Genomic DNA, 20,186 nt, shown 5'->3' with positions numbered 1-20,186 from the left:
GATGGGAGGGTGTGGGGGTGGCAGTGTGTGGGGGATTGGGAGGGTGTGGGGGGCAGGGTGTGGGGGTGTGGGAGGGTGGCTGGGTGTGGGGGGGGCTGGGTGCGGGGGGGGGTGGCTGGGTGTGGGGGGTTGGCAGGGTGTGGGGGGTGGCAGGGTGTGGGGGGGCAGGGTGTGGGGGGTTGGCAGGGTGTGGGGGGTTGGCAGGGTGTGGGGGGTTGGCAGGGTGGCAGGGTGTGGGGGGTTTGCAGGGTGTCGGGGGCAGGGTGTGGGGGGGCAGGGTGTGGGGGTGCAGGGTGTGGGGGGCAGGGTGTGGGGGGGCAGGGTGTGGGTGGGTGGGTGTGGGGGGCAGGGTGTGGGGGGCAGGGTGTGGGGGGGTGGGGGTGGGGGGCAGGGTGTGATGGGGGCATGGTGTGGGGTGGGTAGGTGTGGGGGGCAGGGTGTGGGGAGCAGGGTGGAGGGGTTGGCAGGGTGTGGGGGGGGCAGGGTGTGGGGGGGGGCAGGGTGTGGGGGGGGCAGGGTGTGGGGGGGCAGGGTGTGGGGGGGCAGGGTGTGGGGGGGCAGGGTGTGGGGGGGCAGGGTGTGGGGGGGCAGGGTGTGGGGGGGCAGGGTGTGGGGGGGCAGGGTGTGGGGGGGCAGGGTGTGGGGGGGCAGGGTGTGGGGGGGCAGGGTGTGGGGGCAGGGTGGGGGGGCAGGGTGGGGGGGCAGGGTGGGGGGGCTGGGTGGGGGGGTGGCAGGGTGTGGGGGTTGGCAGGGTGGGGGTTGGCAGGTGTGGGGGGTTGGCAGGGTGTGGGGGGGCAGGGTGTGGGGGGCAGGGTGTGGGGGGCAGGGTGTGGGTGGGTGGGTGTGGGGGGCAGGGTGTGGGGGGTTGGCAGGGTGTGGGGGGTTGGCAGGGTGTGGGGGGCAGGGTGTGATGGGGCAGGGTGTGGGTGGGTGGGTGTGATGGGGGCAGGGTGTGGGTGGGTAGGTGTGGGGGGTTGGCAGGGTGTGGGGGGGCAGGGGGTGGGGGGGTGGGGGCAGGGTGTGGGGGGTTGGCAGGGTGTGGGGGGGCAGGGTGTGATGGGGGCAGGGTGTGGGGGGGCAGGGTGTGGGTGGGTGGGTGTGGGGGGCAGGGTGTGGAGGGTTGGCAGGTTGTGGGGGGTAGGTGTGGGGGGTTGGCAGGGTGGGGGTTGGCAGGGTGTGGGGGGTTGGCAGGGTGTGGGGGGTTGGCAGGGTGTGGGGGGGCAGGGTGTGGGGGGGCAGGGTGTGGGGGGGCAGGGTGTGGGGGGGCAGGGTGTGGGGGGGCAGGGTGTGGGGGGGGCATGGTGTGGGGGGGGCATGGTGTGGGGGGCAGGGTGTGGGGGGGGCAGGGTGTGGGGGGGGCAGGGTGTGGGGGGGCAGGGTGTGGGGGGGGCAGGGTGTGGGGGGGCAGGGTGTGGGGGGGCAGGGTGTGGGGGTTGGCAGGGTGGATGTGGATCTCCAATGCTACTGTCCCAACGAAATCCTACACCAATCAGGCAATTAACTGCCTGATTTTGGGGCTCCCGTCCCTTTCAAGGCAGAGATCCCAATTCCTGGAGCTGCTGCCCAATCAGGGGGCGGGTAGCTCTTTAGTCCCAGCAGCGCCACCGGGAGTGGAGGCTATTACTGGTACTGCAGCCACCGGGAGCAGCAATGATGGAGGAGGCCCCCAAATGGTGATTGGGGTTGGGCTCGCTAGGTCCAGCCAGGCAGTCTCCGAGCAAGGACAGCGGTTTGGTTGGTGAAAGCAATGGGGTTGTAGGGTGTCTGATCAGGAGAACCTATCGCCCCCCCCTCCCCCCCAGATTTCACTGGGTGGTCTCGGAATGTGGCAGATGGGAGCCCCCTTCACTGGCAGGACGCCACTTACTGGCCATTGGGTGGGAAGACCCTGCCCCTGAATGAATCGGGCTGTGGGCTGGGTCTCCCCTGTCACCCCCCCCTCCCCTCTCCTGTGGGCTGGGTCTCCCCTGTCACCCCCTCCCCCTCCCTCCCCCCTGTGGGTTGTGTCTCCAATGTCATCCGCTCCCCTCCTGTAGGCTGGGTCTCCCCTGTCACCCCCCACTCCCCCCCTGTGGGCTGGGTCTCCCCTGTCACCCCCCCCCTCCCCCCCTGTGGGCTGGGTCTCCCCTGTCACCCCCCACTCCCCCCCTGTGGGCTGGGTCTCCCCTGTCACCCCCCCCCCTCACCCCCCCCCCTGTGGGCTGGGTCTCCCCTGTCACCCCCCCCTCCTCCTGTGGGCTGGGTCTCCCCTGTCACCCCCCCCCTCCCCCCCTGTGGGCTGGGTCTCCCCTGTCACCCCCCCCCCCTCCCCCCCTGTAGGCGGGGTCTCCCCTGTAACTTCTCCCCCCCCCCTCCTGTGGGCTGGGTCTCCCCTGTCACCCCCCCCCCTCTCTTCCCCCCCCCCCCCCCCCCTGTGGGCTGGGTTACATTCTGCCCACCTTTTGGAGCTGATTTTGAAAGTTGCCTTCCCAGGGTTTACAGGGATCCTGACTCCCTCCTCCCTACATTTTCCATTAGTCACAGCAACAATACGATCAGTTCACAACCAACTATTCCTCAGTTTCCTGCCCTGGAGAAATTAATTTGATCTCTGTCGGCAGCTCCATGGGTCATTGACACATGTCCCAGTCCCAACATTCTGTGGCACCACCAATCGATGCTCTGTTCCCCCCCCCCCCCCCCCCCCCCTGAAAACTGTAAGCAGTTGTTAATGTGAGGACATATTGAGGAGAGCTGGTTAGTGCCAGAGTCTTGGGTATTAAGAACGGGGTTGGTGAAGATATTTGGATGATCTATCAGGGAGCAGAGGTACAGCCGGACAGAGCAAGATGCTGGGAAGCATTTCCAGAAAGCATTTTGTTTGTATCTTGTTGGCATGGGAATGTGTGGCACATTGGCATGGCAACATGCTGTGCCATCAAGCAGTAGGGATCATGCCCCTCCAAGTTTAACACAGTGGGTTTTAATTATCCATCAGTTCATTAAGAGGGCAGGGGAACATCAGAAGAAGGGAAGAAAAAAATGGAAAAGTCTTCGATTTGGGCAGTTTCGTGCAGGTCTAATGGTCAATTAAATATCACCATTAACTGACCCTTGACACCGAGGTGCCAACCTGCTCTATAAGGGTTCAGCGGAATATTGACTTGACAAGCAACAGAGCCGGGGAAAAGGGACGATAAATATAAATGAACTGAAAAGCACAAACGACAAAGTATTCCTGGGATTTGTTGGCCATGGAGGTGTCTTTCATAAAGTTCTGAACTAGAATGTTTTCATACCGGAATCTTTGCTTGTTAATCTCTCACGGAACAAGACGATTTGACAGCAAAGATGGTCCACCATCCTGATATTGGACACAATGCCCCAATTTCTTACTAAACAGCAGAACTGGTGAATGAGAATGTGGCTGGTCAGAGGGAGAAGTGTTTCTTATACTCTGGGTTAAGGATCTGTTGAATCCAGCATCAACTCAGTCCCTTTCGTCCACACAATGGAATGGACACCAATTGGAGATTTGAATTATGACAGAGACCCTGGGAAATACAGACATTGCATTTGGGTTGAGGGGCTGAACGGCCTACTGCTCTAGAATTCTCTCTGCAGACGAGAGTTGGAGATACAGCTTGGATTCCACTATTGACCCGATCTGTCACCTGGACTCCCAACCACTGAGAGCGATGTTATTGAGCAGTGAGTGAGGGAGCAGCTCATCGCCCGCCGGCTGGTTCTTTGGGGAGAGAGAGGGGGAGGTTGTAGGTGTATCTCACCACACATCGAATGCTGCATTGCTAATCTTGTTTTAGTTTAGACGCAGCCATCTCTCAGCTACTTCGACCGTTGGTTTTGTGACGTGCTCCAGGAGGGTTTTTTTATCAGCACAAATTGAATTGTGCAGTGTGCTGGTGACATTTACTCGCTGTCACGTCAGTGCCAATGTTACAATCGGAGTGTGGCTTTGGCGAAGATTCCTAGTGAAGAGGAGAAAGGGGGAAAGAGGTGTGCGGGAGGTGGCAGTAGCAGTGGTTAGTCAGGGAAGTGGAAGCAGGCTAGTTAGAGAAGTGCTCAGAAGACGTTTGAAGCCACAAGGCTTTACCTTCAGTCCTGTGGTTGGCAAGGAAACCCAGCAAGACCTGGGATCTGGAGTGGGGATAGCAGCCAATCCCTGGTCACTTATTGTCTTTGAGCCTGTGAAAGACACAGGGCTTCTTTGAAAAACCTGAGAGGACCAGAAATTGGGGAGAAAGACATGAAAAACCATTGTGTAAAGTAAACGTTTTCTTCTGAAAGACAGGCTTCAATAACAACCACCAAGGGTCAAAATACGGACAAATTGCAAATTGAGAAAATGGGACGGTTTTAAACACGGTGAACACAAATTTCTTTCTGTGGAATCATTGGAACCCAGTGAATGTGTCAATGGATAAATTATTTTGCATCAACTGGTTCATTCCCAAGGTGGCGGCCACAAGTACAAACTAAGGTAAAACAATGTGGACCAAATTGGGAATGTTTCCAGGCTCCCAATTTATCGGAGCTGTTTACCAGAGCAAGAATCCGAGAAGACTTGGAATGGGTATTCCGACTGTGTGCTACCCATTAGCCTAATAGGGGACAGACACACTGGGCAGAGTGATTCCGGCTCTGCACAGTATGGCTAGAAACACGCCCAGCACAAAGCAAATGGGTTTGTGCAGCTGACCGCCGGGCACCATGCCGATGCCTTCAGGGGGGGTGGGGGCATTGCTTTCGAAGCCAGTCATTGACAAAACCCTGATGTCATTCGACAGTCCTTCACCAGCCTGGGCGTTAATTCGTCGTAAAAATTCGCACTTCAGTGAAAAGACAGACCAGTGTCGAGTTGAAAATGGACTTTACAGTTGTCACATGGTGAACATATTAACGCCATTCACTCACTCTTCCCCACAGCATACATCAGCGTTTGTCCAGAAAAACACTAACCTCCAATTCAGCCATGATTCTATCTCCTTCGTCATCATCGTCCCGAATGGCCGATGCCACAATTGGTGGGGGTGTTGATGGAGGTTTTGCCTCTGACATGGTCCTTCTCAGTTTGACATGTGGTCTCGGCCCATCAGTCTCATCAGAATCCGCTTTCTAACAACACCAAAAAGGGGAGAATCTTTAACGAGAATTTCCTCTCGCCTTTCATCCCACGAGGCCTATTCCTGGTAAATTTAGCTTTGATCTTGGTTATTAAATTTTTCATCTCAGAAACGTGAATTTATATCCTGCCTTCAACTCAACAAAACACTCAAAGGTGTTTCATAGGATTGTAATCAAACATGGGGCTGGTTTAGCACAGGGCTAAGGAGCTGGCTTTTAAAGCAGACCAAGGCAGGCCGGCAGCACGGTTCAATTCCCGTACCAGCCTCCCCGAGCAGGCGCCGGAATGTGGAGACTAGGGGCTTTTCACAGTAACTTCATTTGAAGCCTACTTGTGACGATAAGCGATTTTCATTTAATTCCAGCAGTGACTATGTTGCTAAAGTATTGTAGTGGCAGCAAAACACTCAGACATCCTGAGGGCATGGAAGGTGCTGTAGCAATCTTCCGCACTCTGGGTGGTTGGACGTACCCTGGAAGATGCGCTACGGGATCCCTCAGAGGTCCCAACACAAGGGGCTGGATTCTCTGTGGCGCGACTGCTGGAGGCCGCCTCCGTGCGAATGCGCGGACTCGGATCGGAAATGCGGGGGCGCCTCCGTGCAAATGCGCGGACTCGGATCGGAAATGCAGGGGGCCCGTATCCGCGACCAAAGCTGCCTGAAGCTCCCCGGGTCTCTGCCAGCCCCCTGAAAGTAAGTGAATCACCTTTTAGTTTTTGCAGGAAACTGGGGAGTGAAACGCCAGCGTTTTTACCCCGGTGTGGGGACATAGCCTCATTTTGGGAGAATACAGCCTGAGGGCTCTGTGGGAATTTCCCGGGAAGTTTGAGCTTTCAATGGGCATTTCTGCTGTTCCCTGCCACCCTCTGAAAAGTCTCCAACCGGAGTTAGTCAGAAACGTTGGGTTCACTGACCTGGACTTGAAAATGTTAGACTGAAAAATGCACATCTAGCTCTTGGCTAACTATACAACTGACCCTCTCAGCCCAGTCCTCCCACTCACCCTCCAACCCCCTCGCCCAGCCGTCCATAGAACATAGAACAGTACAGCACAGAACAGGCCCTTCGGCCCTCGATGTTGTGACGAGCTTTGTCTGAAACCAAGATCAAGCTATCCCACTCCCTGTCATTCTGGTGTGCTCCATGTGTCTATCCAATAACCGCTTGAAAGTTCCTAAAGTGTCCGACTCCACTATCACAATCCCTGACTCCAACCCTCTGATCTTTCCCTCGACCCTCCAAATACCTGCGACCTTCCAACTCTTCCGAGACCCGACCTGACCCAATCTCACCACTCTGCTCATGAACACATTTACCTCACGCTCACTCACTCACAAACACACTGAAAAGTTATTTAAAAGTTCCAAAGCTGTTCACTGTGTTACTAAATGAAGACTTATCAAAATACAGAAGCTGGTGGCTCCCCCTCCCCCCCGTCAATCCTGCCAGTTAGGAGGGGAGGGGGGTCTCTGGGGCAGGTACATCCATATTTCTGCAGAGGCCTGGGTTTGGAAGATTCTCCTTTTTCCTTTTTACAGTCGGGTCTGGGAATGATGGTAACAGGCCAGAGTTTGCTCACGTTCCAGGTGAATCGCTGACATTTCCTGGTGCTGGATTTGTTATGTTGTAGGTGTAACATAAGTGGCTTCCTTGTGGTGCACTTGACAAAGGAAGGTTCACACGTGGAGATAACTTCAACACATTTATTAAACTATTTACACTTCTATTACTCGGGTTCGACACTACTGCTAATCCTACTATAGCTACTCAGACTGACTAACCAGTTGCTGCAATCCACGTGGTGGGTGTAATATTGAATCAACCCTGTGTCTGTATTCACTGACTGTCTCCACTGGAAAGAGGCAGATCATGTGTGTGGTCTCCTTTATATATGGGTTGGTGTAATGCCCCCCTGTGGTCGTGTCACCTCTGTGTGTATCGTGAATGTCCATTGGTCATGTCCTATCTAACTGATCTATTGGTTGATTGTGTATGATGTCTCTTGTGCTCCCTCTAGTGTCTAGCTAGCCTACATGCATTTACATTGATGCACATCACCACATCCCCCCTTTTTTATATGTTACATATTTTCTGCACACTTTGAGAAAATTGAACAAAAAACAGGTAGATAGATTAAGGTATATACAAGTCATGGGAACAGTGATTAAACAATAAGTTCAAATCATTTGTGTCCAAAAACCATCAATCATCATGATCAAATGTCTCTCTTGGTTATGAACGCCATCAACGTCCCTGTGCCACAGGAACCAAGAAGTGGTCAAATCACTTCGCTGTCTGATTTGGAGTCCCTTTCTTTTTCCGATGTTTGTGATGGTGCTGTCGGATGGCATCTTGTGGCTGATAAGGTGTTGACGTTGAAGAGGTACCATCAACAGTATCATTCGAGGTCATGGATGTGCCATATGTTGAAGTTGGATAAGACTGTACATACTGGTTCTGGCCATGTGCTGTGCTGGAAGGGTGATCCTGCTGAGAACTGTTGAAGCTTGTCAAATTGGAAACAGAATTGCTGATCGCATAAATACCTGGTGATGGTGTGAAACTAGAACCTTGCACCTGATAGGAATATGCCGTCTGGCCAGGCTGGGGTGTAGCAAATCCTGGGCTGTAACTAAGGCATCCAGTCTGTAGTGCAGATTGCGCTTGCGGTAGTCCTCCTTCGGTCTTGATTCCATTAGTGGGCAATCCGTAGTGCTGGCCTGTTTGAGAATACGCTGCATAGACTGCTGGCTGCTGCATGCCTGAATACTGGGTTTGTCCAGCATGAACTGTCATTGGCTGCACTGCTGGTGTGGAAACAATGTGTGGATATAGCTGTGGTGAATATTTGTGTATTCCTCTTGGACTGTAGCCGCTGCTTGTTATTACTGACCCAGTGTAATTGTTAAGTGATCCATCTCCTGTCGTTGTGGCATCTGCTGTCACCCTGAGCGTGCCATCACTGAGGTTGCGGCACTCCCTGTCTGGAGTAAAGTCCGGCTTACGTGAATCAGAGTCGGCGTTTGGTTGCTCCCCATCTGGAGTCTGGTCTGTTGTAACTGAGTCAGTGTTGGTTTGTTGATGCTCCCCGTCCGGAGTCTTAGCAGGTTCACTGGAGTCAGCTGAGATTTCTTGAAGCTGCACGTCTGGAGTCGGAACATGCAGGAATGCATTGACTTGTGGAGAGGTTTGAGCGAATGAGGGTGGAAGTATCATGGTGTCACCGGAGTCACCAGTGGTCTCACAGTGATCGTCGAGTGCCTCTGTACACACTAGCTGAGGTCTGTCACTTTGCACATCTTGCATGGGAAGTGGGATGCTGTCGTCACTCGTCTCACATACTGTGGGTAGAGCCTCAGTAGCTGCTTGTTGTTCACTTGGGTTGGGTAAATTGACAGAGTCTTCATCTGATGGCGCAAACAATGTGGGTGGACTGTCATTGTCTTGCTGTTGTCCTGCATTTGGGCTTGGACTGTCATCGTCGCTTTGTTCGTCACTGTAGCTTGATAGACCGTCATGGTCATCCTGCTGTGCACTAGAGCGTGGTAGACTGTTATAGCCTTCTTGCTGTTTACTTGAGCATGGCAGACTTGCATCGTCAGCCGCTAGTTGGTCAGAGGAGGTTGCTAGACCCTCATGGTCTTGTTCCTGCAAGGACTGCGCGTCGGAGTCTTGCATTCTTCTTTCGTAGAGTCGGGAACTCTGAGCAGTGCGTGGACCACGCTCTGTGTGGCAGCAGGCCGCTCTCTGTGGGCTTGTACCGCTCTCTGTCTCTTGGTTTCAGGCCGCAGCATAATCCTGCACTCACGAGTCGGGATGTCATATCTGCCGGGCTGAAGATCCTCAAATCCAAAGAACCCGTCGTCGGGGTCGTCAATGTGCAACACGTCTAGTTGCGGTTGGGATTTGGTACTGGGGTAGCCTCCCAAGGTGAAAGGTTCATCTGAGTCGTAGTCTTCTAGGACCATATCATCACTGTTTGCGTCGGAGCTGGCATTGGGCTCGCGAGGTCCAGAGAAAATGTAAAGGTCGGTATTGAAGTATTCAAGGTCGGAATCGTCGGTTTGGGCGTAGGTAACTGCTTGTTGCAGGGTTCTTCGGAGGTTAATTTCATTTCCTGGTTCAATTTGAGGCATTGTGCTGTCATTCCAGGTGAAGGAAGGTTGTTTTACGGCTTTAAAAGATTTTTTCTTTGATTTGGGACGTTTCCCCTTTAAATGGGCGTGGTCCGGGGCCTCTTGACGTCATGACGCATGTGACGTACTGCGTAGGAAGCGATTGCGCATGCGCAGATCGCGGCTCCTTTACTTGCGGCCTTTTTCACAATTGCGCATGCGCAAACGGACCTTCCCGTTCTGCGCGCTTCTCGCGCAACTGCGCAAGTGCAGTCCCTTCAGAAAGATGGCCGCCGATCAAAGTTGTTCTCTGCTCCGGGATTTCGGCCTCGAGGTGAGTACTGGCGCTTCTCATCCCTTTTCTTGCTGGTTAGAGTGTGTTTTCCTCACAGTATTTGCCAAATTTGTCCAGGACTGCCTGGAAGTCGCTCCTGTTTTGCCCTTTGAAGAACTTGAATTTTTAAAAGATTTCTTCTGCTCTGGCACCGGCGATGGTGAGGAGAAGCTCTGTTTTTTCAGGATTGGCCACTTCTTCTAGTTCGGCTGCCACCAGGAAGATTTCAAACTTTTGCCGGAATGCCCGCCAGTTTTCACGGAGATCGCCGTGGCACTGGAGCTGCTGCGGCACCCGGTTGTCGAACATCTTGCCTGGGTATCGTTGCTGGTTGTCACTGTACGCTGAGGTATGGCTATGTGGATTGAAACAGTTCAGTCCTGGTACCATGATTTGTTATGTTGTAGATGTAACATAAGCGGCTTCCTTGTGGTGCACTTGACAAAGGAAGGTTCAGACGTGGAGATAACTTCAACACCTTTATTAAACTATTTACACTTCTATTACTCGGGTTCGACACTACTGCTAATCCTACTATAGCTACCCAGACTGACTAACCAGCTGCTGCAATTCACGTGGTGGGTGTAATATTGAATCAACCCTGTGTCTGTACTCACTGACTGTCTCCACTGGAAAGAGGCAGATCATGTGTGTGGTGTCCTTTATATATGGGTTGGTGTAATGCCCTCTTGTGGTCGTGTCACCTCTGTGTGTATCGTGAATGTCCACTGGTCATGTCCTATCTAACTGATCTATTGGTTGAGTGTGTGTGTGTGATGTCTCTTGTGCTCCCTCTAGTGTTTAGCTAGCCTACATGCATTTACATTGATGCACATCACTACAGTGCTCAGTAATACAGCAAGAATCCAGCACCGTTTTCACTCTGCACCCAACTATACTCACTGACCCAACGTGGGCGATGGTAATTTGTGTTAATGTGACTAGACCAATAAGCTGGAGGGTTTGTCTAATGTTCTGGAGACGATGGTGTGGTTTTTTGGGCCGTTAGTCACAGGTGCAAATCCCGTTTGAGCCGCTAAATCTCACGACAGGGCAATAACGGGATTAGCGCCGACGGGATATCAGTTTGGGATCTTCCCCATCCCCCACTGGTGACATGATCAGCTTTGTGTCCTTTTTGGGCATGATCCCGATTTCCATAAATCAACATGCATTAAAATGTAATTAAACGATTGTGCTGTAGAGTCCCCTCCCCCGACATCGTGACATCACGCTGGTGACAATCGCGACTGGTTGATGACCACCCTGGGTGTCCGGAGGTCACAGGCTTGAGGGTCGAAGCTGGGCATTGCCCATTGGCCCCCTGGCACTGCCCCTTGGCACATCCCCCAGAGGCCAGAGTGACGGCCCAAACCGTGTCCCCCGATTTTCAGTTGACTGAGTGTTGGAGGATCTGGTCTAGAAACTTGGCTGTATTTGTGGGGAGAAAGTCGGAGGTTTTCAGTCCGACACTGTCATGGATTCAGCAAATTCCACCCAATGAGTTAAAATCCCAGTGGAGCAGCTGGGAATTTAAATTCAGTTCACTAAATAAAAATGGATTTTAAAATAATCCCAAGTGAGTGTTAGTCATGGAAATGACCAATTGTTATAAAGAAAAACCTGGGTCACCAATGCCCCAGACTGGCCGAAATGTGGCTCCAAATTACATTTAGATACATAGATACATTGAAGATAGGAGCAGGAGGAGGCCTTTTGGCCCTTCGAGCCTGCTCCGCCATTCATCACCATCATGGCTGATCATCCAACTCAATCGCCTAATCCTGCTTTCTCCCCATAGTCTTTGATCCCATTCTCCCCAAGTGCTATATCCAGCCGCCTCTTGAATATATTCAATGTTTTAGCATCAACTATTTCCTGTGGTAATGAATTCCACAGGCTCACCCTCTTTGTGTGAAGAAATGTCGCCTCATCTCTGTCCGAAATGGTTTACCCTGAATCCTCAGACTGTGACCCCTGGTTCTGGACACACCCACCATTGGTAACATCTTCCCTGCATCTACCCTGTCGAGTCCCGGTAAAAGTTTATAACCCTCATTCTTCTGAACTCCAGCGAGAACATTCCTAACCTCGTCAATCTCTCCTCATATGACAGTCCCGTCATCCCTGGAATCAGTCTGGTAAACCTTCGCTGCTCTCCCTCGAGAGCAAGAACATCCTTCCTCAGAGAAGGAGACCAAAACTGCCCACAATACTCCAGGTGTCGCCTCACCGAGGCCCTGTATAATTGCAGCCAGACATCCCTGCTTCTATACTCAAAACCTCTCGCAATGAAGGCCAACATACCATTAGCCTTCTTTACCGCCTGCTGCACCTGCATGCTTACCTTCAGCGACTGGTGCACAAGGACACCCAGGTCCCGCTGCACACTCCCCTCTCCCAATTTACAACCATTCAGGTAGTAATCTGCCTTCATGCTTTTGCTTCCAAAATGAATAACCTCACACTTATCCAAATTATACTGCATCTGCCATTGGTTTGCCCACTCGCCCAACCTGTCCAGATCTTGCTGTAGGATCCCTGCATCCTCATCACAATTCACCCTCCCACCTAATTTGGTATCATCTGCAAACTTTGAGATGTTACATTTTGTTCCCTCATCCAAATCATTGATATATATTGTGAACAGCTGATTCACAGCAATGTGGCTGACTGAATATCCCTCTGAAATGGCCGCACAAACGATCTGTGTAGGGGTGGGAAATAAACCCCTTCCTGCAAACACCCACAACCCCATTGACATGAATTGTCAAACAAACTGGCCTTCTGCAATTCCTGCTCTTCTGGGAATGTTCCTCGGAAGCAGCGATTTTCCAGCTCTCTTACACAAGGTCAGAGGAGTGAGTTCTGCTTCACAGACCCAACACAAACCTGTCGTTTTTCTTTTCTCATCCTATTGCCAAAGGAATGACCTTGGCTCCCAGCTGACCACAGTCACGGGACTGAATGAAGGAGTCTGAGTGGAAAGAGGATTCTGACACTCTGTGGACCAGCTCAGAATGACGGGACGGGCTGGATTTAGAAGCTTCAACAAAAACGTAGGGAATCCCAGCAACCCACGCAGTTGTATCAAACCGCTACAAAGTCATTAAAAAGGAATGAAACCGGAAGGACCCCCAGCTTCGACCCGGAAAATGAGGTGACAACCTGGTGAAGCTACAACACAGGACTACTCGTGTGTCAAACAGTATAGGCAGCAAGTGATAGACAGAGTTAAGCGATTCCACAAGGGATCAGATCTAAGCCCTGTAGTCCTGCCACATCCAGCCAAAACGGTGGTGGCCAATTAAACAACTCACTGGAGGAGGAGGCGCCACAAATATCCCCATCCTCAATGATGGGGGAGCCCAGCACATCTGTTTCAAAGACAAGGTTAAAGCATTCGCAATAATCTTCAGCCAGAAGTGCCGAGTGGATGATCCGTCTCGGTCTCCTCCGGAGGTCCCCAGCATCACAGAGGTCAGTCTTCAGCCAATACGATTTACACCGCGTGATATCAGGAAACGGCTGAAGGCACTGGCTACAGCAAAGGCTCTGAGTTCTGACAATATCCCGGCAATAGTACTGAAGACTTGTGCTCCAGAACTGGCCGCATCCCTAGCCAAGCTGTTCCAGTACAGCTACAACACTGGCATCTACCCGGCAATGTGGAAAATTGCCCAGGTGTGTCCTGTACACAAGAAACAGGACAAATCCAACCCAGCCAATTTCCTGTCAGCCTACTCTCCATCATCAGTAAAGTGATGGAAGGGGTCATCAACAGTGTTATCAAGTGGCACTTACTCAGCAATAACCAGACGCTCAGTTTGGGTTCAGCCGGGGTCACTCAGCTCCTTATCTCATTCCAGCCTTGGTTCAAACATGGACAAAAGAGCTGAACTCCAGAAGTGCGAGTGACTGCCCTTGACATCAAGGCAGCATTTGACCGAGTGTGACATCAAGGAGCCCGAGCTAAACTGGAGTCAATGGGAATCAGGGGGAAAACTCTCTGCTGGTTGGAGTCACTCCCGGCACAAAGGAAGATGGTTGTGATGGTTGGAGGTCAATTATCTCAGTCCTGGGACATCCCTGCTCCTCAGGGTAGTGTCCGAGACCCAACTATCTTCAGCTGCCTCATCAATGACCTCCCTTGCATCCTCATAAGGTCAGAATTAGGGGTATTCACTCACAGCCGCACAATGTTCAGCACCTTTCATGACTCCAGACACTGAAGCCGTCCAGGTCCAAATGCTGCAAACCCGGACAATATCCAGGCTTCGGCTGACAAGTGGCAAGTTGTTCTAACATCACCTCTTGGACATTCAATGGCATCCCATCGCTGAATCCCCCACTATCAACGTCCTGGGGGCTACCAGTGATCAGAAACTGAACCGGACTAGCTACATTAATACTGTGGCTACAAGAGCAGGTCACAGGCTAGGAACCCTGTAGCGAGTAACTCACCCTCTGACTCCCCAAAGCCTGTCCACCATTTACAAGGGACAAGTTAGGAGGGTGATGGAATACTCTCCACTTGCCTGGATGAGTGCAGCTCCAACAAGAGTCAAGAAGCTCAACACCATCCAGGACAAAGCAGCCCCGCTTGATTGCTCCCCCCTTCCACAAACATTCACTCCCTCCACCATCGACGACCATCGGCAGCTGTGTGTACCATCGACAAATGTACTGCAGGAACTCACCAAGACTCCTTAGACAACACCTTCCAAATCCAGGACCACTTAACATTTAGAAGGACAAGGGCAGCAGCTACATGGGAAAACCACAACTTCCCCTCCAAGTCACTCACCATCCTGATTTGGAAATATATCGCTGTTCCTTCACTGTCGCTGGGTCAAAATGCTGGAACTCCCTCCCGAACAGCACAGTGGTTGTGCTGGACTGGTGCTGTTGAAGGAGGCAGCTCACCACCACCTTCTCATGGAAGAATCAGAGAATCCCTACAGTGCTGAAGTAGACCATTCAGCCCATCGAGTCTGCGCCGACACTCTGAAAGAGCACCCTTCCTAGGCCCAGTACCCGCCCTATCCTTGTAACCCCAAAACCCCACCTAACCGTTTGGACATTAAGAGACAATTTATCATGGCCAATCCACTTATGCTGCACATCTGTGGACTGTGGGAGGAAACCGGAGCACCCGGAGGAAACCCACGCAGACACGGGGAGAACGTGCAAACTCCACAAGGACAGTGACCCAAGGCTGGAATTGAATCCGGGTCCCTGGCGCTGTGAGGCAGCAGTGCTAACCACTGTGCCACCTTGCTGCCTTCTCAAGGGCAATTAGGGATAGGCAACAACTGCTGGCCTAGCCAGCGAAGCCCACATCCCATAAATTGAATTAAACCCTAAAATTGGAGTACTTTACGCTGATGACGATCAGGCTCAATGATGTAGTCAGCGAGACAATAATGAGCAAATGATGCAATCTGTCTAACACATCTCACTGTGCTGCCTATTAGGGTGAAGATGTTAGCTGTGATATAGAATCCCGTTCCTCTCCAATCAGCACATCATAGCGACTACCACACGGTTTGTATAGAATTATATAGACTATTACTCCACAGAAACAGGTCATCCGACCCTACTCGTCTGTCATGTTGACGCTCCACGCACATCTCCGCACATTACATCTGACTCATCTCAGCCATTCAGTCTATTATTCTATTCCCTTTTCACACATTTGCTGCATTTTGAAAGCAGTTAAACTATTTGCTCAGGTATTTCTCCATATTTCCCCCACTGGACTTATTACTGACTCTTTATCGATAATTGTGTTTTGAAGGGACTTCATGAAAGCTGTTTGCCAACCCACCTTTTTTGAGGATTTTGCCCCTTTAACGCTGGGCAGAAAGGTATCAAAGTGGCACTCACCTTGAGAGTTGCTTCTTTTTTATTTGTTACTATGACCTCCCCAGTCCTTCCTGTGGTCAGGCCGTGGGATGACGGGAAACTGCGTCGAGGAGGTGGTGGAGGGGGTGATTTGGATGGTTTTTCTGTCCTGTATCTGTGTACTGTTAATTCTTCTGAAAAACAAACTCACCTGTTAACTGGTTAACATTGGCCAACTGAATGTTAACTGGTTAATGTTAGTTAACTGACATGTTAACTAGTTAATATTGGCCATCATTTTATCCTCTAACCTTCCTCCCAATTGAAGAGAGTGAGGAGAGTCGCCAACCTAGGCTAATCCAGAAACAGCTGCCTTTCGAGAGTCAGGGGTGGTCACACACAGGGAGGGGTAATTATCGCATCTTGTCTGTGCCAACACTCTGCCAGGGCAAATCACCGAAACCCCCCACCCCTCCTTCTCCCCTGCAATTTATTTTATTTTGATAATTATCAAATTCCCTTTTGAAAGCCGTGATTGAATTAATTTCACTCAAGAGAGTGCTGGACAGAAGCGACAGAGAGAAACTGTTCTCAAATACTTTCACAGCTTACCCTGTTGATAAACTCGGTTACCTCTGACTCTGGAGGAGCTCTCACCTTGGAGACGAAAGGTCATGGGTTACCAGGCTCACTGCAGAGATTTAATCACAAAATCCCAGTGCTGGTACTGAAGGAGTGCTGCACTGTCAGAGGGGCAGTACCATAAGACACAGGAACCGAATTAGGCCATTCGGCCCATCAAGTCTGCTCCACCATTCAATCATGGCTGATATATTTCTCATCCCCATTCTCCTGCCTTCTCCCCATAACCCCTGATCCCCTTATTAATCAAGAACCTCTCTATCTCTGTGTTAAAGATACTCAGTGACTTGACCTCCACAGCCTTCTGCGGCAAAGAGTTCCACAGATACACCACCCTCTGGCTGAAGAAATTCCTCCTCACTGGGAGGAAGTCCCACCTTCTGCCAATTAACACATGTTCTAGCGTTGGCCCTCCTAAGTCCCCATCGATCCTTATTCTGGCCAATAAGTAAACAGATCATCTGGTCATTATCACATTTCTTTAAGAAATTAATGTGATCATTAACATCTACCCTGCTTTGCATACACCTTGAAGATGATTCCTTTTTGGTGTTACCTCATACTCCTCCTCAAAGCAATTCGACATCATCCTTCTACCAAACTTCAAACAATTCTGAGTCTTCCCAATCGTTTTGACTCTTTGATAACAAGGAATGAGACTGAGAGGTAAATGATGGAAATCTGCAGTACAGGCTGAGGCTGTTCTACCCATTGAGCCTGTACTGGCTCCCTGATGGAGCAGTGGTGCCTAATCCCATACTCCCTGCGTTTTGTCTGTAATCCTGTAAATCTCTCACCCTCAAGAACCTTTTAAAATGATTTAAGGATTCGACTTCCATCATCTTCTCAGGTTCAGAGTCCCAGATCCCAACAACTCAGTGAAACAAATAACTCCTGCCCAGATCTTAATCCAATCAGTTTGAATCGCAGACCTGCAAATAGTTTTTCTCTCGACCCCATCAAAATCCCTCACCACTGTGAAAAACTCAATCACCATATATTTGTTTCTGTTCCAATTAACTTTTTCCAGTCTCTCCTCAGACCTGAAGCTTATTATCCCTGGGAACATCCCAGCAAAGCTCCTCCTTATCCTTTCCAAAGCCCTTTCTACATGTCCCGAAGTGTGGTACCTGGAATTAGTCACAATACTCCAGCTGAGGCCTAACCAGTGATATCAAACGTTCTAGGAGGTCTGGAAGTGGTCCAGTGGAGGTTTAGGGTGAATGATACAAGGACTCCTCACCTGAGTGTCTCCGTCCATTAGCATCTGTCTTGATGAGAGTTTTCTGTGCGTGCTGCGGTTTAGTCTGTTTCGGCTCAGCTGTTGGCATGGTGACCATTTTTGGTTTGTTGGCGAATCCGAGATCAGGGATTGCTTTCATCAACTCAGCTTGTGTCTCTTCCAGGAGACGGTTAATGTCCTTGTTACTGAACTGAGTCAAACTGGCTTGCTTCTCCTCCCAGTCTCTCTCTGCTGCCTTTGAATAGGAGGAGTAAATAAACAACTTGGCAGTTAAGACATCCATCCCATTGGCCACTGCTCAGACACATAGAGCTGGATTCTCTGCCCCGCCACATGCCGGTGGGATGCTCCCTTACGCTGGCTGGTCAATGGAGTTTCCCATTGTGGGGCAGCCCCACGCCGTCGGGAAACCCCCAGGATCCTGGCAAAATGGAGCATCCCGTTGGCGGAGAATCCCGCCCAGGGACTTTCCAACGTGAAACGTCAATATCAGTTTCCTTAGCAAAATGAAAATTGAACTGTATAAATAACTTGGAGTGAGCCTTGGCTCACTAATACGATTCCTGCCTCTGGGCGAGAAGGTTACGTGTTTGTAGCCCCACTCCAGGGGGTCCTGCCAAATGAAGATCAGAGTTGTGGGGGCTGGGTTGATTGGCAGTGACCACCATGCGTCCTGCTGCCAATCCGGATGGAATGAAATGGCAGTCGGGCAGCCTGAGGTCGGGATTTCTGTGCCTTTGGAGGTAAAGATCCCGCCTCTAAGCGCTTCTGGCCACAGGGATGTGGAGATGCTGGCGTTGGACTGGGGTGGGCACAGTAAGAAGTCTTACAACACCAGGTTAAAGTCCAGCAGAGTTCTTTCGAATCACTAGCTTTTGGAGCACAGCTCCTTCCTCAGGCGAATCTGAGGGATGGCAGCTTGCCTGTCTCAGCAGCACCATTGGGAGTGGTGGCCACGTCTGGTACTGCAGGAGACCTAGGACCAGAAACATTACTGGTGGGGGGGGGGGGGAGCATCACTGCAGACAGTCAGTCAGGCCCTGATAGGTGGGGAGGCATTTGGAGTGGAGGGCAGGGGGGAGTTTCCAGTGGGGTGGCCTTTACCACCACCAGCAGGAGCCTCCATGGAACACTTAGGTGCCCCCCCTCTCTGACCCCCCCCCCCCCCCCCCCCCCCCCCCGCCGAATGCAGCTTGCCGTCATATAGTTTGTGCACTGCCTCCAGCTCCAAAATGTGGCTCCCAATTGGCTGAGGAGTGGGAAGGCTGACTTTGACGCTTTCACCCACCTTCCCACTCCCACAACCTCCAAGCCACTCCCATGAGAGGGGAGTGATGTCCCCCCATCCCCTCCGGCCTGCCCACCATGTCCTACTGCTCTACCCTAGTAGCAAATATCCCGTCCACACCAAAACGTATTTTAGTCATAGAAATTCCCCAGAGTGCGGGATATGAACGCCTTGGAGGGAATGGATTCTCTGCTGCCATTTTACATCAAAGAGGAAGAATTTGATTGTAATCAGTGAGAAAGGCTGAGGCTGTAAAACCCAGTTTACTGTTTTCAAGGATCAATCATAAAAAGCAAAGAGGAAAATTTTCATTATCCCAATTTCACGGGATTTCTACCTTCCCCTTTAAGGTATTTTTTAGCTGTCCTCTCTTCATTTCACCTATAATAATAATCGCTTATTGTCACAAGTAGGCTTCAATTAAGTTACTGTGAAAAGCCCCTAGTCGCCACATTCCGGCGCCTGTTCGGGGAGGCCGGCACGGGAATTGAACCCGCGCTGCTGGCCTTGTTCTGCATTACAAGCCAGCTGTTTAGCCCACTGTGCTAAACCAGATAAACTAACCCTAACCCTAACCTTCTCCAATGTTAGCAATGAACAGTCCTTCAATCCTCACTCCCTTACCTGAGGAGTTGTGGATGGGGGACAATGAAAGGAGGAGTAGGGGAGGGGTGAAAATGGAGGAGGAATGAGAGGACGGGTGAGCAGAGGGAAGGCGGTGGGGCAGGGAGAAGAGGGGAGAGGACAGAATGTGGAGGAGTGGGCAGGGGGCAGTGAGCAAAGGGGAGGAGAGAAGTGAGGGGTGAGGAGGAAGGTGGGAAAAGGGATGGAGCTCAGGGGGAGGTGAATGGGGGAGGGAGCTTGGAGATGAGAGAAGGGGAGAGGGTATCACTGGAACAAGGAGGAGATCAAACAGGAAGGAGAGGGACTGGGGAGGTCTGAAGGATTTGAAAGAAGGGAGTAGAGAGGGGATGGGGAGGACCGAATCTGGAGCAGATACAATGGAGAGAAATTGTGAGGAGAGGGGAGGGGATCTGAAGGAATGGGGAGGACGAGGAAATGGGATAGTGAGGAGAGAGGTTGGGAGGGGGGGGGGCTGCTGGTGGTTGAAAGTTCTTTACGTCAGGCTGTGGGCACAAGGTTTGTGCCAACCCCTGCCTGCTATCCAGAAGATAAACTGTAGTAGCTTAGTTCTAACTATAATCCCCATTCCAAGGCTCTAAGCTGTCTTTTGACAACAGAACAGCCTTTACTGTAACAATTCACAATTTCGCCATCATCCACCCTTGCGCCTCTTTGAACGAGATTGTTATTTGTGCTAAATTAAATGTGGTTTCACATTATGAGCTCACATGGTTACCCTTCAGCCCAAAGTACAAAGTCTCCTCACAGCAAGCATGGAGAAACTTTAACAGGGATGGCTAGACTAGAAAAGAAGATCTAGGTCTCCTTCTGGTATCCACGACCCAGTGATAATGGAGCTGTTGATTAATAGGAGTGGTCAATCTCTAGCAACAAGTTTACAACAGACCCAGGCATGGGGTGAAGAGATTTGGAAATCAGAATCACCTATTTTTCCCAAGCTACATGT

At 51.4% G+C, this 20,186-nt stretch overlaps 1 protein-coding gene across 26 annotated transcripts in view; it reads right to left on the bottom strand.

Moving 5' to 3' along the window:
- The window catches only part of srcin1a (SRC kinase signaling inhibitor 1a), a 685,230-nt gene that overhangs the window by 32,449 nt on the left and 632,595 nt on the right, over positions 1-20,186 (bottom strand). For 25 of the 26 annotated variants that reach the window (XM_072487470.1, XM_072487474.1, XM_072487473.1 and 22 more), the window contains 4 exons: positions 17,308-17,542; positions 15,465-15,616; positions 4,960-5,115; positions 4,094-4,216 (listed from right to left, as the gene is read on the bottom strand). In XM_072487470.1, coding sequence (XP_072343571.1) covers positions 4,094-4,216; positions 4,960-5,115; positions 15,465-15,616; positions 17,308-17,542 — 666 coding nt within the window. The remainder of the gene's footprint in view (positions 1-4,093; positions 4,217-4,959; positions 5,116-15,464; positions 15,617-17,307; positions 17,543-20,186) is intronic. The other variant, XM_072487469.1, reaches the window with a different exon arrangement.

Source organism: Scyliorhinus torazame, chromosome 21, assembly GCF_047496885.1.
Source record: "Scyliorhinus torazame isolate Kashiwa2021f chromosome 21, sScyTor2.1, whole genome shotgun sequence".
Classification (NCBI taxonomy): domain Eukaryota; kingdom Metazoa; phylum Chordata; class Chondrichthyes; order Carcharhiniformes; family Scyliorhinidae; genus Scyliorhinus; species Scyliorhinus torazame.
The sequence above is the reverse complement of the archived record's forward strand: the minus strand, read 5'-3'. Positions and strand labels throughout refer to the sequence as shown.